This window comes from Callospermophilus lateralis, chromosome 2 (assembly GCF_048772815.1).
Source record: "Callospermophilus lateralis isolate mCalLat2 chromosome 2, mCalLat2.hap1, whole genome shotgun sequence".
Lineage (NCBI taxonomy): Eukaryota > Metazoa > Chordata > Mammalia > Rodentia > Sciuridae > Callospermophilus > Callospermophilus lateralis.
In genome coordinates this window covers 48250835-48270242 of record NC_135306.1, presented here as the reverse complement: position 1 = coordinate 48270242, position 19408 = coordinate 48250835, and the positions used below count along the sequence as shown (strand labels likewise).

At 38.0% G+C, this 19408-nt stretch overlaps 2 protein-coding genes across 2 annotated transcripts; both read left to right on the top strand.

The window, feature by feature from the left end:
* The first annotated feature begins 5458 nt into the window (after positions 1–5458).
* LOC143390909 (interferon beta-like) lies at positions 5459–6022 on the top strand. The gene has a single exon (XM_076843392.2). The coding sequence runs from the start codon at positions 5459–5461 to the stop codon at positions 6020–6022; it is 564 nt and encodes a 187-aa protein (XP_076699507.2).
* A 5464-nt stretch (positions 6023–11486) lies between these two features.
* On the top strand, positions 11487–12059 carry LOC143390907 (interferon alpha-2-like). Its single transcript, XM_076843391.2, has one exon. It carries the CDS (start codon positions 11487–11489, stop codon positions 12057–12059), a length of 573 nt encoding a protein of 190 aa, XP_076699506.2.
* The last annotated feature ends 7349 nt before the right edge of the window (positions 12060–19408 follow it).

Here is a 19408-nt window from a genome sequence, read left to right as displayed (position 1 = left end):
GATAAAGGCTACTGAAACTAAATGTGGTGCTTGAAATAGTGGAGGTAACTCAAGGTAGCCTTGGTGGTGTCCTAAGGTGGCTGCAACCACTTTCAGAGATGGGACGAAAAGGAGAGTTGCCTCTTCAGAGATTCAGTTGCCTCCAGGCCCTATCTATTGGCCCAAGGTGGAAGCTACCTGTGTGGGGAAGGCTATGGTGGTGGCTACAATGTTGCAAGACGAAGTTGGGCCAGGCCTGGCCTCTAGCATGGATCTGCTGGTTGGCAGGGCAGTGGTAATTTCATTCTTGATAACTGCCATTCTGATTAGAGTGAGATGGAATCTCAGTTTTAATTTCTATTTCCCTACTTTCCCATCTTGCTAGAGATGTTAAATATTTTTTCAAAGATTTGTTAACAGGTTGTATTTCTCCTTCTGTTATTCTTGTTAATTGTTGGTAGCATTTACTAGTGAATCCCTCAAGTCCTGGATTTTTGTTGTTCTGTGATTTTTAATTATTGATCAGAATCCCTTTTCATTATTTGTCTATTCAAATTTTCTATGGTTCATGATTTATTATTCACAGTTTATGTACATGTACATTATTCACAGTCATGTATTCATTTCTTTTTGAGTATCAATTTATTATGCTATTGTTCATAGTTGTCTCTAAGTTCTTTTGCATTTCTGTGATATCAGTTGTAACCTATCCTCATTTATTCCAGATTTTATTTATATTGAGTCTTCTTAGTTACTGTAAACAAAGGTTTGTCCATCTTTGTGCTGATCTTTCCTATTGTTTTTGTAGTTTCTTTATAATTTATTTCTGCTCTTATCTTTATTGTCTCTCTTCCTCTACTCACTGTGGGGGCTTCCTTTGCCTTTCTGTTACTAGTTTATTGAGGTTAAAAGGTGGTTTGATCATTTGAGATCTTTCTTTTTTCCCTTATGTAGGTATTGATCCCATCAGCATCACTCTTAGAACTGGTTTTGCTGCATTCCATGTTTTGGTATGTTCCATTCCCAATTTTGTTTGCTTTCAGGTACTTTCTAATTTCCCCTTTGATTTATTTTTGACTCACTACTTATTCAGGAGGGAGTCATTTAATTTCCATTTTTTTTCTGGTTGCATATCATTGATTTTGGAAATAATACTGATATGATATGATTGTAATCTTAAATTTGTTCAGACTTTTTTTGTAGCCTACCATATATATTCTAGAGTAAGTTGTATATTCAGTTGGGAAGAATGGGTTTCTGCTGTAGGATAGAAAGTTCTGTTAATGTATGTTAGTTAAGATCATTTGGACTGAAGTGTAGCTCCACTCAAATATTGCCTCATTTTTTATGATTTATCTATTGTCCAAAGTGGTACATAAATTGCTATTAATATTGCATTATGACCTCTTTATCTCTTCAGATTCATTCATACTTTCTTTGTCTATTTTGGTGTTCTGATGTTGGATGTATATGTTTTTGTGATTGTTAAATACTCTTAATGAATTTACCCCCTTAACATTGTGTAAGGACCTTCCTTGTGTTGTGATACTGTTTCTGATGTAAGTACAGCTACCTATCTTGTCTTTTGGTCAGTGTCTGTGTGGAAAAGCTTTTTCCATCCCTTTGCCTTCATTCCTTATGTGTCCTTGAAGCTGAAGTCTCTTGCAGACAGCACACTGTTGGGCATTTTAGAAGAATCTGTTCAGACACTCTCTATTTTTGATTGGAATGTTTAGTCCATTGGCATTTATACTAATGATTGGTAGGTAGGGGCTCACTATTGCCATTGTGTTAATTTCTTTCTGATTGTTTGTTAGTTTCTTCATTCCTTTCTTCCTGTATTATTATGTCCTTTAGTGATTTGATGATTTTTAAGTGTTGTGCTTTCATTCCTTTCTCTTGATATTTTGTATACAGAAAACAATGGTTTGCTTTGTAGTACTCATAAAGCTTACATAGAATATCTTATAATTGCAGCAGTCTATTAGAAACTGACAACTTGATTCAATTTTGTATAGAAGCAGTATATGTTGAATCCTCCTGTTACAGTGTATGTTTTCAATGTTATACTTTTTATATTGGATATCCATAAACAAATATTTGTAGCTGTAGTTACTTAAAGTTATTAAAATTTTCCCCTTTATACCAGAGTTACAAGTGACTTACACACAGTGACATTATTAGGTTATCCTGAATTACACTGTATCTGACCTTTAGAGTGAGTTGGTCAAATCAATGGAGCCGCCCAACCTTGAAATTTAAACCTCTAGAACTGCCAGCTAAGTAGACCTCTTTTCTTTAAAAAGTAGCCTATCTCAAGAATTTTTTACAGTAATAAAAAATGGACTAATGTATTACTCAAATGTTTATTATGAAGATTATTCAGAGAACAGTGTATAGTAAGTGTTCACGAATTAGTAACAATACTACAACTACTACTACTACAGCCCCCACTTCTGTGGCTTTTCTCTTACCATAGGATGAACTCTGATGGCCATTTCAGCATGGGAAGATCAGAGACCACTAGATGTGGCCCAAGTAGAAGGCCCACTTCTGCACCAGGAGAGGTCAACTCTAAATGAGCTCACAAGTCATCCTGAATGGGCAGCTCCTAATCACCAGACTCCCTGGATTGTTCTCCTCTTAGTAAAAAGGATTGATCTCTGAAACACCTTGCATTGGTCTTTGTTGTGAGCCATGGATGATTCCAGATTTATTCTAAGATTCTTTTCAAAATGGAGTTTCCCCAAGAAATTACTCAGTCACTGACATAACAAGACATTCATAAATGAAACAGCTGCAAGATCATTTTCTTTTTTAAAAAATTTCATTATTTTAGAATCTACTTTTTCTTAGAACTTAGGAAATAGCTAAGCAACTTTCATGAGCCCACATGCAAACACCAAATGTGAGAATAAAACCCACAGAAGAGGCAGAATGGCCTTGACACTTGGTCGTTGATTGTTCCTCTTTTGTGTAGATTAGTCTATTACAAGAGAACACATGTTTGGCAGTGGAAAACTGGAAAACCACACAAAGAAAAAAGGGGGAAATCAGCCTTTGGTGTCAAATCAAACAAAATAAATAAGTATTATGATGTTGTTATACTTCTTTTTATAAATTTTCTCTCTTCATTATTATATACCTGTTTCTCATAGCATCTTATATCCTTTATGATATGAACAAATATTTGGGCTTTTTATTGACATAGACATGATAATTGTAAGCATTTATATTGTACAGTGGGGTAATCATTATACATGTTTATAATGTGTAATTATTTAAACAGGGTAACTAGCATTTTCACCATGATTAGTCAGTTTTCTTTTACCATAAAAAATACCCTAGATGATTAAATTTTAAATGTAGATAATTAACTTTTAACGTTTTGGTGGATGCAGTCCATGATTAATAGGCCCTTAGCTTTAGGTGCCTGACAAGTGCAGGGATTCACCACAGTAGGACAAACCTTACCACCTCATATCCAGGGAGTAAGATGGAGTGAAGAGTAGACCAGGGTCCCAAAATGCCCTTCAAGGACCCACCAGCAGTGACCTTCGAACCTCCCACTAGAGGACACCGCCAAAAGACTCCACCACCTCCCTTTGGTAGCTCCCTGGAGATCAATATTTAACACATGGCCTGGAGGGGACGTTTAACAGCCAGACTATGCCACCATCTCCTGAAACAGTGTTATGTTTTTGAGTTCAGAATCACCAAACTCTTCTCTTCCAGTTCTTTTAAAATATCTAATAAGTTATTATGAACCAGAGTCACTTCCTGTATGTGCTGTAGACACTAAGACTTACTCCTCCTCTATAACTATATTTTTAATGATATCAATAATATATTTTTGTTATAGAAAAAAATTAAATGTGATTTAAAAAGGGATATATTAATACAGTAGGGTTTTTTAACTTTCCTCAAACAAACTACATGGAATGATTAGGATGCCTCATGGCTCTTCTTATATGTGATTGTGATCAGGGGAGGCAGGAGGGAAGGAAAGGGAAGGCCCTGGTGAGTGAGTTGCATCCAGTTATTTTGTGTGCATGTATAAACATGGCTTAATGAATCCCACTACTATACATAAGTATAATGCACCAATAAGAAATTGTACACTAAAAAATTATCAATATTTTTAAAGTTACACTGTGAAAATGGAAAAATTTTTCTTTCAAGCCACATTCTCACCCCTGTCATCATTTTCGCTGCAAGTGACTACTATTAATATTTGAGTGAATGTACCTGATGTAAAAGATAATATGCATGTATCAACATATGTATTCATGTAAATTTGTGTTTGTGTGTGACTTTCAGTTAATTTATAAAACAAACAATATTACCATTTCCAATATTTTATAGATAATCTATTACAATATAACAATTATGATATATTATACTATATGATTATATTATGCTTTACATGTATTATATGACATTATAATTATGTATTTCATATATTTGTTTATTTTATATTATACATTAATTAGTATAGTATTATATATTTCATATATTATATTCATTTCATTAAACATTTGTGACATAGGTTTATATCAGCTGTTACCATTTTAATGATGCAATAATATTCCATTTTGTCTGTACTATGGTATTACTTAACCACTTTTCTCCTGATAACTATTTGTATTTTTTATTATGACATTGCTATAATGGGCATTTGTAGATATTGTGAGTGTGTGTGTGTGTGTGTGTGTGTGTGTGATACACTCACACACACTTCTGCAGGGACAGCCATAGGTAGATTTCTATCATAATATTGCAAATTAAAGGGATTTCATTGCTGAAACATTTAAATTATCTTGCCAAGTTACACCTGGCCTCCCCTGAGCTAGTTTGGGCTTCCCTACAGTACAGTAGTCTCAGGGCAGTCAGACCCCTCACATGGTGGCTAATAACTTCAAGAGCAAGGATGTAAGCCAACAAAATGGAATACATGTCACCATTTCAGACACAGTTGGTTTAAAACTTTCTCTTCCCTGCACTATTCCAAGGTCTCTCAGAACTCCCCAAGACCCTCTCACATGAACCTACCATTGCAATAGGCAAAACCCCTTATCCAGCTGCTGTTCTATGAGTGGCTTTTCAGTTAATGACTCTTAGCTATTTGGGGCTTCTTTGTTTCCTCTCAAGCCCCTTCTCCTCCTTTTCTTGAGAAATTACTGAAACTATATAATATTAGAAATTCTCACAGTTTGAATATATTTTCCCTAATATACATTATATAGAGTAATCAGGAGTTTAAATAAAAAGTGTTTTAGAAACTCTTAAGAATGCAATAAGAAGAAAATGACATAGTAAAAATGAAAGGGAGAACTGAAAGTGGGAAATTCCTCTGAAACAGAGAGGACCATCCCATATAAATAGCCCATCCCCATGGAGCCAGGACATTCACATTGCAGACCTTTGCAGTCTGTGCAACCTTGCATAGATTGTAGGCAGCCCTGTTCTGGTTGTCATCATGAACAACAGATGCATCCTCCAACTGGCTCTCTTGTTGTGCTTCTCCACCACAGCTCTTTCCCTAAGTTACAACCTGCTTCAACTCCAACAGTTCAACAGCAGTGTGGAATGTCAGAAGTTCCTAGAGCAGTTGAATGAAAGGCCTGCAGACTGCCTCAGTGACAGGATGGACTTCAAGATCCCCGAGGAGATCAAACATCCACAGCAGTTCCAGAAGGAGCAGGCTGCCTTTGTCATCTATGAGATGCTCAAGGACATCTTTCATGTATTTGAAAGAGGCTACACTAACCCTGGCTGGAATGAGACCGTTGTCAAAGACCTCCTTGCTAAACTCAATCATCAGATGGACCTCCTGAACACAACAGTGGTAGGGAAACTGGGGGAGGAAAACAAAATCAGGGCATACTCCAGCACCATCCTGCGCCTGAAGAGTTACTATGCGAGGATCCAGACGTACCTGGAGGCCAAGGAGTACAGCAGCTGTGCCTGGACAGTCGTCAGAGAGGAACTCTTCTGGAACTTCTCCTTCATTAACAGACTTACTGACAAATTCCAAAACTGAAGATGGCCCAGTAGGCACCACGTCTGGACCAGACAATGAGATCAGGCATTCTTCAACCAGCAGAGGCTCATTCAGTGACAGACAGCAAATTGGGTGCCTTTGAAAAGACAATAGACGTTTTTTAACTTTTTAAATTAATTTATGAATTAAGTTATTTTTATTATTTATTTAAATATTTACATTGGAAAATAAATTATTTATGATGCAAAAATCCATGTGGTAGTTTCAATTTCAACTTGATTTATAAAACCCTGTTAACATATTGAGTACACTTCTTCGATATGCTTTGTAAAATGTGCCTGCAAAATAGTAGAATTTCCAGCCCATGCTAGAATTTAAAATCCTGACATTTAAATTCCCCTGAGGAATTTAAATTCCAAAGAAGCCACATGTAATATACAAGGTATTTCATAATAAGGGCATCTGAACCTTATTGGGCAATAGTGTGGGTTGTATGCTGTGGGATTGGAGGGAAGTAGGTGAGCAAATGACTTGGGAGTGGAAACCTGGGGTGCCCATTGCTTCTGTTCTGCGCTCTAGGCTCTATGGTTATGAAGTTAGAATTTAGCTCTCAGGTGAATCAAAGGAACATACTAGCTCTTGTAGTGAGCCTAAGCCCTTCCTTGTCTGAGGAATGCTCTTCCCATGAGAGGAGTTTAAATATCTGTGTGCCCTCAAGATTGAGAGTGATTTACTTTTCTGACACTTATGAAGTAACTTGATTTTGGTCCTCATACTACAGTCAAGATTTATGGACTTTTGAGTGTGTTTGTCAGTTTTAAGAGAAAGGGAATAGAGGGCGGGGGACCTTCTTTCTACTCTACCCATCTCTATAGTTTTGTTTCCATGTTTCTCAAAACAAAGTCTGCTCCTGGCCTCCCAGCTTGGTCAGACAGAATTCTGGGAATATCCTATTTAGTTTTCCTGGTTCTCTGTATCTCTGAAGCCACACACTCCCCAAAGCAGCAATCCAAGACAGGTACACAAGATTAAATCCAATTTTTAAGCCAGGCTAAAAGGCAGGAATCATAGGTGAAAAGAAATTCAAAGGAACTGAAGGCACCAATTTCCCAGTGCTTGCACTGGGATAATGAAACTTTCCAAGGAATTCCTGGTTACCCAACCAGCATATGCCCACTGGATAGGTTTTGGTCTTCAGACTGACTTCTTGGTACTTGGGCTATTTTGGCTATTACTGTCATTTGCAGCTGCCATTTACTCAGAGATTCTAATGAAACTGGCACTGGGCTGAGCACCTTTGTACATAATTCAATTTGATCCTCTTCATATGCATCCTTATATAAGCAGTTTGCCTACATAGTGAATACTTATTCTACATTTTTCCATTTTATAGGACAGGAAACTAAATATCAAAGAGGCTTAGTAACCACCAAATTTCACAAAACTTTTGAGTGGAGGTTTATAAAAGTTTTATTTGAAACTATGCATTTGTTCAGAGAGCAGCATGTAAATCAGATTATTTTTTATTCATTTTTTAAAAAAATAAGTGACAGCGGAATGTATTACAATTCTTATTACACATATACAGCACAACATATCTCTGATTGTATATAAAGTATATTGACACCAGTTCACATCTTCATACGTGTACTTTGTCTATCACATTCCATCATCCTTGCTAATCATACCCTGCCCCCTCTTTTTCCCTCCCACCCCTCTGCCCTATCTAGAGTTCATCTATTCCTCCCATGCTTCCCCTCTCTACCCCACTATGAGTCAGCCTCCTTATATTAGAGAAAACATTTGACATTTGTTTTCTTGGAATTGACTAACTTCAATTAGCATTATCTTCTCCAATGCCATCCATTTACCTGCAAATGCCATAATTTTATTCTCTTTTATTGCTGAGTAAGATTCCATTGTGTATATATGCCACATTTTTTTTATCCATTCATCCACTGAAGGGCATGTAGGTTGGCTCCACAGTTTAGCTATTGTGAATTGTGCTGCTATAAACATTGATGTGGTTGTGTCCCTATGGTATACTGTTTTTAAGTCCTTTGGGTCTAGGGTATAAAAAGAACTCAAAAAGCTAAGCACCAAAAAAGAAAAACAAATAACCCAATCAACCAACGGGCCAAGGACCTGAACAGACACTTCTCAGAAGAGGATATACAATCAATCAACAAATATATGAAAAAATGTTCATCATCTCTAGCAATTAGAGAAATGCAAATCAAAACTACTCTAAGATATCATCTCACTCCAGTCAGAATGGCAGCTATTATGAATACAAACAACAATAAGTGTTGGTGAGGATGTGGGGAAAAAAGTACACTCGTACATTGCTGGTGGGACTGCAAAATGGTGCAGCCAATATGAAAAGCAATATGGAGATTCCTTGGAAATCTGGGAATGGAAAGTCAGACTCTTGAAAAGAGTAAGACTCCAGGAGAAGAAATCTGAGAGCAGGTCCAGGGTAGTTACTATTAAGGTGACATGGAGCTCAGAGCTCCCCCTTCCTACTTAAGATGGTTACACATCAGCTGTACAAAAAAAGTGCCAACCTGGTGGGCCTGCAGCCACCAACTCATACTAGCCTGGTCCTTTGTAAAAAGTCAAACTTCCCCATTCTTCCAATTTCCCACATCAATTTTTCTGAAATTCGTGGTAAAGCAAGGTTATCTTCTGCTATGGTACATATACAGGAGCACCATGTAGAAATACAAAGTCTCTGCTGCATCTAGAGGAGTCAGGAGGAAGCTGAGGAAGTCACTGCAGTGGGACTTGGCAGCCCACTACCTTCTCTGGCCATGTCGGTACCCTGGACCAGAAACTGGTTGGTTTATGAAAAGTCTGCTCTTCCTGTGTGCATTGACCAAAAGGACAAGAGAGGCTTCTGCAAAATTTAAGTACTGGGTCGAATTTGAATGGCCAGATCACCCACCAAATCATGAGCATAGGATAAACAATGCATTAATTTAATTCCAGTAAGAAGGAGGAAGATGAGCCCTAGGGTAACATTTACATATGCTATCCAGGTAAGTATGGATGAGGGCTAACCCTCCTCCATTCTGCTTTCCTCCCTGGGTGAAAATACCATCTCATCATCACCAGAATCTGAGAAGGTGCAGCTTTCTGATCTGCCACATTCCAGCCTCCAGAACTATGAGCCAATGTAAGTTCCTTTTCTGTATTAATTGTTGTACATAGTTATAGCTAGAGAAAATAGACCAAGAGAGCATGGTTTTGAGTGTGGGCTTGTTCTGAGGAGAAAGAGAAAGACAGAAAGTCCCTGGATGATCTGGAACTGCAATACTCCTCAGATTAAGGCAGTGGTGACTCCCTGGTGGGAATGAACAAGGTCTTTTCAGAACAGGTTGCCTCTTGAACAACTTGAAATTGTGTGCATGGAGGTGATGAAATTTCTTCCATCTTCTCCAAACCTTCAGTGAAGAAAAAAAGGTGGTTTTTTTGTTGTTGTTGTTGTTGTTCTTGTTTGTTTTTTGTTTGTTTTGTACTCGGATTGAACCTAGGATTGCTTTGCCCTGAGTTACATACCATTTTCAATTTTTATTTTGAGACAGTGTTTTACTTAAGTTCTCACTGAGTTGCAGAACATGTGATTCCCCTGCCTCAGTGGCTGGGATTACAGGTGTGCACCACATTCCTGGCAGTTAAGTCCTCATGTGTGTAGAATTTCTGTGCATGAATCAGAGCAAATGTCTTGGTCCATGACTCAAAGAGTATGTGGAATAAAATCTATGGTGGTCAGACCTTTATGATGAGCCAAATTTGCAGGACTAGACAGTAGAGTACTATTTTAGTTTAGTAGGATCAAGTTAATTACATAACTTATTCATTGATTTGATGGTGAGTACTCCAGAAACTTGGTCATGTCAAATATTTATTATCAAATCAGAAACTTTGCTTCAACTGAAATTTGGTCTGAAAATCCCGTTTATCTTTATAACTCTCTGTTTTGCAGGCTCTTAGAAAACCAAAAATGCATCATTATATGATATCCCTCAACAATTAGGAAGTTTTAGAAATTGGAGCCCACTTTTACAAGTCACAGAACTGATAAAGAGCTTATGTATATATAGAAAAGGAACTCTCAAAACTCAGAAGAAAGCAAGTAACCCCAAAGATAGAGAAAATATATATATAAAAAATTTCACCCAAACAGGGAGACAAATAGTAAGTAGGACAGGAAAAAATTATCATTATGAAGCATTAGAGCAATGCAAATAAACCATAAGTTGACACAACAACATATTTACTAGAATGGTAAGGGTAAATGTCCTTGTCATGAAATTTTGGCATGATTGTGGAGCAATTGAATGCTCATAACCTGCTGCTGAAATTTTAAAAAAATCATCCAACTAGTTTGGAAAATCATTTTACACTTTCTTAGGAAGGCAAAACCTATACCTACAATATGAGTCAACAAGTCCATTCTCAAGAGAAAAGGGTGCATGTGTCTATGAACAGACTTGCATATGAATGTTCTCGGAGCTTTATTGGGAAGAGTCTGACATTGAAAACAATTCAATGTCCATCATGAGTGAAGGACTAAAGAAATCATAGCACATCCACATGACAGAATACTAATCAGTAATTGAAAGCTATGAATCATTGTACACAAGCATAAGGATGAATCTCCAAATAATTATGCTGAGGATAAGAGAACAGACCAAAAAGGAGTGAATTCTGTAATATCCCATTTTAAAAAAATCTAGAAAGGAAAACTAATCTATAATGACAGAAAGGAGACTAGTGTTCCAGGAGACAGAGCCTCTGGTATTTAGAAATGAGATTTTGAGAGTTTACAGAGGGACACAGCAAGATTTTTAAAGGGATGTGGCCATATTTATTAACATTTTGGTGGTGATGGTAAAGGAAGGAAATGCCCTTATTAAGGCAAATACTCAGTGTATTCCCCAATAAAGACATATATACAGAGCAAGGTCTTCAGAGAAGTTGGAGGTAAAATTTATGTTCGTTCACCCTAATCAGGACAGCAGCTTCTCCAAGAGATGGAGCAACTTGCAATCACAGTGACTCCAAAGGAGGCCAGCCTCAGCAACTAAGCAAGGTCTGAAGCAATGTAGTGATAACGGATTTAAAATAAAAATAAAAAGTTCTGGGGATGTGGTTTAGTGCTAAAGTTCCTCTGGGTTCAATCCCAGGAAGATCATCAAGAACAAAAATTTAACAGGAGTTTAATTTGGGAAAATAATTATAAACGCGGGCCTGGGGGCAGAACAGGGGAATTAATAATGAAAAATATGGTTGGAAAACACTTTTCTTAACACATGTAGTGAATGTGTAAAGGAAAGTAAAAAGAGAATTAGAAAATACTGGGGTGACGTTCAGAAAATTGAAAGCATATTGGTTCCTATTTAAGACATAGGAACAAGTCAAGGGCTTCAGAGAACCTAGAGGCAAAGATTCAAGATCACCCATCTCAAGAAGCCCAGCAGCATCAGCAAGATCCCCAATGGCCTTGCCCTTGGCTTTCCTGCTGGCCCTGGTGGTGCTCAGCTGTAAGTCCACCTGCTCTCTGGGCTGTGACCTGCCTCAGATTCACAACCTGGGTCTTGAAACTCCTGACAAGAATGAGGAGGGGACCTGGACACTCCTGGAAAAAATGAGGAGAATTCCCACTTTCTCCTGCCTGAACTACAGGAAAGACTTTGCCTTTCCCCAGGAGCAGCTGGAGGGTGAGCAGGTGCAGAAGGCTCAAGCTGTTGCTGTCCTCCATGAGATGACCCAGCAGGTCTTCAACCTCCTCAGCACCCAGAAGGCCTTTGCTGCTTGGAACAAGACTCTCCTGGACACCTTCCTCACTGGCCTCCATCAGCAGCTGGATGACCTGAAAGCCTGTGGGACCCAGCAGGTGGGGGTGGGAGAGGCTCCCCTGAGGGCTGTGAGGAAATACTTCCTCAGGATCACTGTCTACCTGAAGGAGAAGAAATACCTGCCCTGTGCCTGGGAGGTGGTCAGAGCAGAAATCATGAAATCCTTCTCTTCATCAGCCAACCTGTATGGAAGACTAAGGAGCATGGGATGAGACCTGGTCCAGCAGGGAAATGCTTCTCACTGAGGAACACACCTTACCACACTCCCACAAGTTCTGCCATTTCAAAATCTCTCATTCCTGCTGGATTTGTGAAATGAATTCCATCAGTTTATCAGATGATTTTAGGAATATTAGGCAATATCATTTTTCTACACATGACCATGATGATGTATCTGTTTATTTAAATATTTATTTTTATACTATTTATTAGATCTATTTTTGTTCATATAACATCAGATATACCCTTACATTATGTCTGATAAAACAAAATATACTTTATATACATATATTTTTTATTTTGCTATGTGTATTAAATTTGTAGTAGTGATAACTTTTCTGTGCTTGTTCTTGAAAAGACAAATAAATCCTGACTTTGCAATTTTATTAAAAAATGAATGGTAGAATTGACTCCCCACTAATGCTAAATTTACACTGTCCATAATAATTCACTTTATATAAGCCAGGTTTTGTTTTTTCCTCAGGATGATGAAGTGAACAAGAGAAGCACAGTTATTGGTCTCTTTGATCCAATGTTTAGAGGAAAGAAAACCTAAACTGAATTATCCTACTTAATATAAATTATGTTAAAAGGTATAAAGAGGAGTATGAAAAACGAATGAAATTCTCTGAAAAGAAGGTAATTGCAGCATGTTAGGAGATAAAGGTGAAAGCAGGCACGTCTTCTATAATTTGACTGGTAGACAACCAAGTTCAAATGCCCATTGGATATATGAGTTTGCAATTTACAAGAAATAAATATCTGATGGGTCATAACTGTCAACTGGAAGTCAAGAAATGGAGGTGGTCTTGTGGAGAGAGAGTGTAGAGGAAGAAAGGGATTAAAGCTTAACCCTGAGGATCTTCAACTTTTAAAAGGATAAGAGTGAAATGTGAGGAAGGAGACAGAGTTGAAAGATGCTGACATTAGAAGGAGAAGAGGAGAGAATGGCAGTAAAACAGTGTCTTTAGGAAATAAACTGGCTTAGAAGAACAGGAATGAATAGATTTATGGAAGATATGGATTGAAACACATTGGGAAAGTGGAGGGCAGGGAAAATCTTAGTGATCGAGAAGAATCGATCAGTAGAAACCATGTTAGCCAAGGTAGTGACAAATAAGAGAAGAGTATTAGGGTTGACAAATTAAAAAGAAAGAATGAGAAGTTGTAATCTTAGGCAGAGGAGAAAAGTGGGTTATGATCTGAAAAATAGTTTAGAAAAATAGGTTTTTTTTGTATATAGTTTTTACCTCTGAAATACATTTATGTTGAAATGGATTTCATATATTGGCAAGTCATATTAGTAACTTTTCCATTGTATTAATGTTAAATCATGATATCTTTAATTACAATGGTCATTTTTCCTATATTAGTAAATACTATGTTAAATGTCAGTAAGCTGCTCTGTGGGTTGAAACCCTCACCACAGTGGGAAATTAGAACTAATGACCTTGTGAGAGGTGGATCTTAGAATTAGTGAGTGGAAATGACACTGGAGAAGGTGGCAGGTGAGTAAGAGTAGAGAAGAACTCCCATGCAGCACGTCACCTGAGGAGCCAGTCATTGGAATTTCCCTCCAATTCAGACTTACTTCTGTCTTCCTTTGGCTTCTAGTGCAATTATAGCTTTCTAGGAATATCACCACAGAAGTAAAAATGGTGTGTTGAAAAATTTGGAAATACAGGCTCAATTTTGTTGCATTTTTATTTTTCTGTTTGACTTCTACCCTCAAAATGAAAATGAAAGTAATTCAAAAACATCAGGACAACTCTTTGCTCAGGAAAGCATTGACTGAATAAGAATGTGTAGGCACAACTAGGCAGAGACCCTCATCAGCACAGAAATAGACAGTGAGGGAATCACTGACTGCAGAGCTGACTGAGTAAATGTTCTAAGACTGAATATATGACAGTCTGAGACCTGGAGGGACTTCAGTCTGATTACCAAAGCAGAGTTCCCTAACCTGAAGCCAGACCAGGGTGGTGTGAGCAGGGAGGGGAGGAGAGAGAGAAAGAGGGAGAGGAAGATCATGTAAGCTCACTCCTTTACCCACAGCTGGGAAAAAAGAAGACCAAATTAAAATGCAAGAGGAACAACAAGGTCAGTGAAGGAGATCAAGCAGTTTAACCCAAATTGTGGGCTCAAAGTCCTGCTGAGAGTCGCTTTCATTTTGTGGAGCCCACAGCTGGCCTGTTGCCCTAGAATAAATTAAATCAACATGGCATCTCCTCACCTCCAGGTAGCAACAAATAAAACCAGAGAGACTATTCCTGCAGTGGGATGTCACTATAATCTGTGCAGAACGACCTTGTACATGAGTCCCTCCTAGCCAAAAGTTACTGAAACCCCCTTACCCCTCAGCAGCCACCAGAGGTGTAGGGGAGCAGACAGCCCTGGAAGTGCTACCCTACCTCCACATGGCCTTTGTGGCAGGCTAGATAGAGAAGGCACAGAAGCCCCCAGTGGCAGAAAATGAAAGTGCAGAACCAGGCAGGAAGCAGTCTGTGTCCCAGCAACAGATGGGGACAGTCTTTGGAAGTTAGAACTGCAGCAGGTCAGAGATTGGACATGGGTGGGATGGCTGTCTCACTCTCAGACAGCAGAGGGGGACAGCCCCCATGATTCCTGGCTGCAGCCAGCAGGAGCTTGGACCAAGTCTGTGTCTGTCCCAGTCAGTGGAGGGGAGCAGCTCTAGTGGTTTGTGACTATGGGCAATGGGATCTGGAAGCCAAGCAAACTGGTTAAGACTCTTTCTCAGTATCAGAAAAAGTGTCCCAGTGATCTGAGTAGGTCAGGGGGGACACTTTTGCACCACTCATCACCCATGGAGAACCCACAATGACAGGCCCCATGGTTGCAGAAAGCCACCAGGCTCTGTGTCACTTTGAAAAGTACCCTAGGAAGGAGAGTGGGAGGGGTGGTGACCCAGGACAGTCAGAGTGACTGTTCAGATCCAGGCATCCTGAGTTCCTGCACACAAGATAAATAGCCAACAGACAGAGTGCTACACCCTTGGAGCATCCAGCTTTAGGCCATTGGGCTGATAAATGAGAACATAATGGTGGGGACGCCCACAGCAACTCAAGCATTGGCTCCTGGGCCCCAGCACCTCTTGGGGTGATCCAAAGGTGAAAGAGGTGGATATTTTCAATAGGTTCCAAATCCTGACAAATCCAAAAAGCAATCAATAAGAATTTACATCACCTTGGCATGTTTAATTATAAATAGCTCAGCCATCAACTCTGATTATATATGTATTACTCTTCACTTTTATTTTATATTTGTGACCATAGTATTTGATATTGTGCCTCAAGCATGTTTCACTGTATTTCTTCTAATGTTTTTTTTATTGGTTGTTCAAAACATTACAGAGCTCTTGACATATCATATTTCATACATTAGATTCAAGTGGGTTATGAACTCCCATTTTTACCCCAAATACAGATTACAGAATCACATCGGTTACACATCCACATTTTTACATAATGCCATATTAGTGACTGTTGTATCTGCTACATTTCCTATCCTCTACTATCCCCCCTCCCCTCCCCTTCCATCTTCTCTCTCTACCCCATCTACTGTAATTCAATTCTCTCCTTGTTTTTTTTTCCCATTCCCCTCACAACCTCTTATATGTAATTTTGTATAACAATGAGGGTCTCCTTCCATTTCCATGCAATTTCCCTTTTCTCTCCCTTTCCCTCCCACCTCGTGTCTCTGTTTAATGTTAATCTTTTCCTCCTGCTCTTCCTCCCTGCTCTGTTCTTAGTTGCTCTCATTATATCAAAGAAGACATTTGGCATTTGTTTTTTAGGGATTGGCTAGCTTCACTTAGCATAATCTGCTCTAATGCCATCCATTTCCCTGCAAATTCCATGATTTTGTCATTTTTTTAGTGCTGAGTAATACTACATTGTGTATAAATGCCACATTTTTTTTTATCCATTCATCTATTGAAGGCCATCTGGGTTGGTTCCACAGTCTAGCTATTGTGAATTGTGCTTCTATGAACATCCATGTGGAAGTATCCCTGTAGTATGCTCTTTTAAGGTCTTCAGGGAATAGTCCGAGGAGGGCGATAGCTGGGTCAAATGGTGGTTTCATACCCAGCTTTCCCAGGAATCTCCATACTGCTTTCCAAATTGGCCGCACCAATTTGCAGTCCCACCAGCAATGTACAAGTGTACCCTTTTCCCCACATTCTTGCCAGCACTTGCTGTTTGACTTCATAATGGCTGCCAATCTTACTGGAGTGAGATGGTATCTTAGGGTGGTTTTGATTTGCATTTCTCTGACTGCTAGAGATGGTGAGCATTTTTTCATGTACTTGTTGATTGATTGTATGTCCTCCTCTGAGAAGTGTCTGTTCAGGTCCTTGGCCCATTTGTTGATTGGGTTATTTGTTTTCTTATTGTTTAATTTTTTGAGTTCTTTGTATATTCTGGATATTAGGGCTCTATCTGAATTTTGAGGGTTAAAGATTTGTTCCCAGGATGTAGGCTCCCTATTTACCTCTCTTATTGTTTCTTTTGCTGAGAAAAAACTTTTTAGTTTGAGTAAGTACCATTTGTTGATTCTAGTTATTAACTCTTGTGCTATGGGCATCCTATTAAGGAATTTGGAGCCCGACCCGACAATATGTAGATCGGAGCCAACTTTTTCTTCTATCAGGCACAGAGTCTCTGATTTGATATCAAGCTCCTTGATCCATTTTGAGTTAACTTATGTGCATGGCTAGAGAAAGGGATTCAGTTTCATTTTGTTGCATGTGGATTCCAAGTTTTCCCAGCACCATTTGTTGAAGATACTATCCTTCCTCCATTGCTTGCTTTTAGCCCCTTTATCAAATATAAGAAAGTTGTAATTTTGTAGATTGGTCTCTGTGTCCTCTATTCTGTACCATTGGTCCACCCGCCTGTTTTGGAACAGTACCATGCTGTTTTTGTTACTATTGCTCTGTAGAATAGTTTGAAATGTGTATCGCTAAACCGCCTGACTCACACTTCCTGCTTAGAATTGCTTTTGCTATTCTGGGTCTTTTGTTTTTCCATATGAATTTCATAATTGCTTTATTTATTTCTACAAGAAATGCCATTGGGATTTTAATTGGCATTGCAATAAACCTATAGAGAACTTTGGGTAATATCGCCATTTTGATGATGTTAGTTCTGCCTATCCACGAACAAGGTATATTTTTCTATCTTCTAAGGTATTCTTCTATTTCTCTCTTTAGGGTTCTGTAGTTTTCATTAAATAAATCTTTCAACTCTTTTGTTAGGTTGATTCCCAGGTATTTTTTTTTTTGAGGATATTCATAATATCCTCATTGTCCTCATTTCCATTTCAGAAGATTTGTTGATGGTATACAGGAATGCCTTTGATTTATGTGTGTTGATTTTATATCCTTCCACTTTGCTGAATTCATTTATTAACTCTAGTAGTTTCTTTGTAGACCCTTTTGGGTCTGTTAGAGATATTATCATATCATCCGCAAATAGTGATAATTTAAGTTCTTCTTTTCCTATTTTTATGCCTTTAATTTCTTTTGTCTGTCTAATTGCTCTGGCTAGTATTTCAAGAACTAAATTGAATAGAAGTGGTGAGAGAGGGCATCCCTGTCTTGTTCCAGATTTTAGAGGGAATGCCTTCAGTTTTTCTCCATTCAGAATGATGTTAGCCTGAGGCTTAGCATATATAGATTTTACAATGTTGAGGTAAGTTCCTGTTATCCCTAGTTTTTCTACTGTTTTGAACATAAAGTGATATTGTACTTTGTCTAATGCTTTTTCTGCATCTATCGAGATGATCATGTGTTTCTTATCATTAAATCTATTGATGTGGTGAATAACATTTATTGATTTCCGTATATTGAACCAGACTTGCATCCCAGTGATGAATCCTACTTGATCATGGTGCCCAATTTTTTTGATATGCTTTTGTATTCGATTCGCCAGGATTTTATTGAGGATTTTTGCATCTAAGTTCATTAGAGATATTGGTCTGTAGTTTTCTTTCTTTGAAGTGTCTTTGTCTGGTTTTGGGATCAGGGTGATATTGGCCTCATAGAATGAATTTGGAAGGGATCCTTCTTTTTCTATTTCTTGAAATAACTTGAAAAGTATTGGTATTAATTCTTCTTTGAAGGTTTTGTAAAACTCCGCTGTATAGCCATCCGGTCCAGGGCTTTTCTTGGTTGGTAGTCTTTTGATGGCTTCTTCTATTTCCTCCTTTTTTATTGGTCTGTTTAAATTGTGTGTATCTTCCTGACTCAATCTGGGCAAATCATATGCCTTAAGAAATTTATCGATATCTTCACTATCTTCTATTTTATTGGAATATAGGGTTTCAGAATAATTTCTAATTATCTTCTGTATTTCTGTAGTGTCCGTTGTGTTATTGCCTTTGTCATCCCATATGTTAGTAATTTGAGTTCTCTCTCTTCTTCTCTTCATTAGCATGGCTAAAGGTCTGTCGATCTTATTTATTTTTTCGAAGAACCAACTTTTAGTTTTATCAATTTTTTCAATGGTTTTTTTTTGTTTCAGTTTTGTTGATTTTCACTCTGATTTTAATTATTTCTTGCCTTCTACTACATTTGCTGTTGTTTTTCTCTTCCTTTTCTAGGGTTTTGAAATGAAGTGTGAGTTCATTTATTTGTTGGTTTTTTCTTTTATTGAGGAATGAACTCCAGGAAATGAATTTTCCTCTTAAAACTGCTTTCATGTGTCCCATAATTTCTGATATGTTGTGTCTGTATTTTCATTTATCTCTAAGAATATTTTGATTTCCTCCTTTATGTCTTCTGTAACCCATTGATCATTCAGTAACATATTGTTCATTTTCCAGGTGATGCAGGATTTTTCCTTCCTTCTTTTATCATTGATTTCCAGTTTCATTCCATTATGATCAGATAAGATGCATGGTATTATCTCCAAACCTTTATATTTACTAAGAGTTACCCTATGGCATAATATATGGTCTATCTTTGAGTAGGATCCATGTGCTGCTGAGAAGAACGTGTATCCACTTGGTGATGGTTGATATATTCCATATATGTCAGTTAAGTCTAGGTTATTGATTGTGTTATTGAGTTTTATAGTTTCTTTATTCAGCTTTTGTCTGGTGGATCTGTCCAATGGAGAAAGCGGTGTGTTGAAGTCCCCCATAATTATTGTGTTGTGGTCTATTTGACTCTTGAACTTGAGGAGAGTTTGTTTTATGAACATTGCAGCACCATTGTTTGGTGCATACATATTGATAATTGTTATGTCTTGTTGGTGGATGGTTCCTTTTAACAGTATATAGTGTCCTTCTTTATCCCTTTTGATTAACTTAGGTTTGA

Coding starts and splice junctions, on each gene's coding strand:
- LOC143390907 (XM_076843391.2), top strand. CDS start 11,487: ATGGCCTTGCCCTTGGCTTTCCTGCTGGCCCTGGTGGTGCTCAGCTGT.
- LOC143390909 (XM_076843392.2), top strand. CDS start 5,459: ATGAACAACAGATGCATCCTCCAACTGGCTCTCTTGTTGTGCTTCTCC.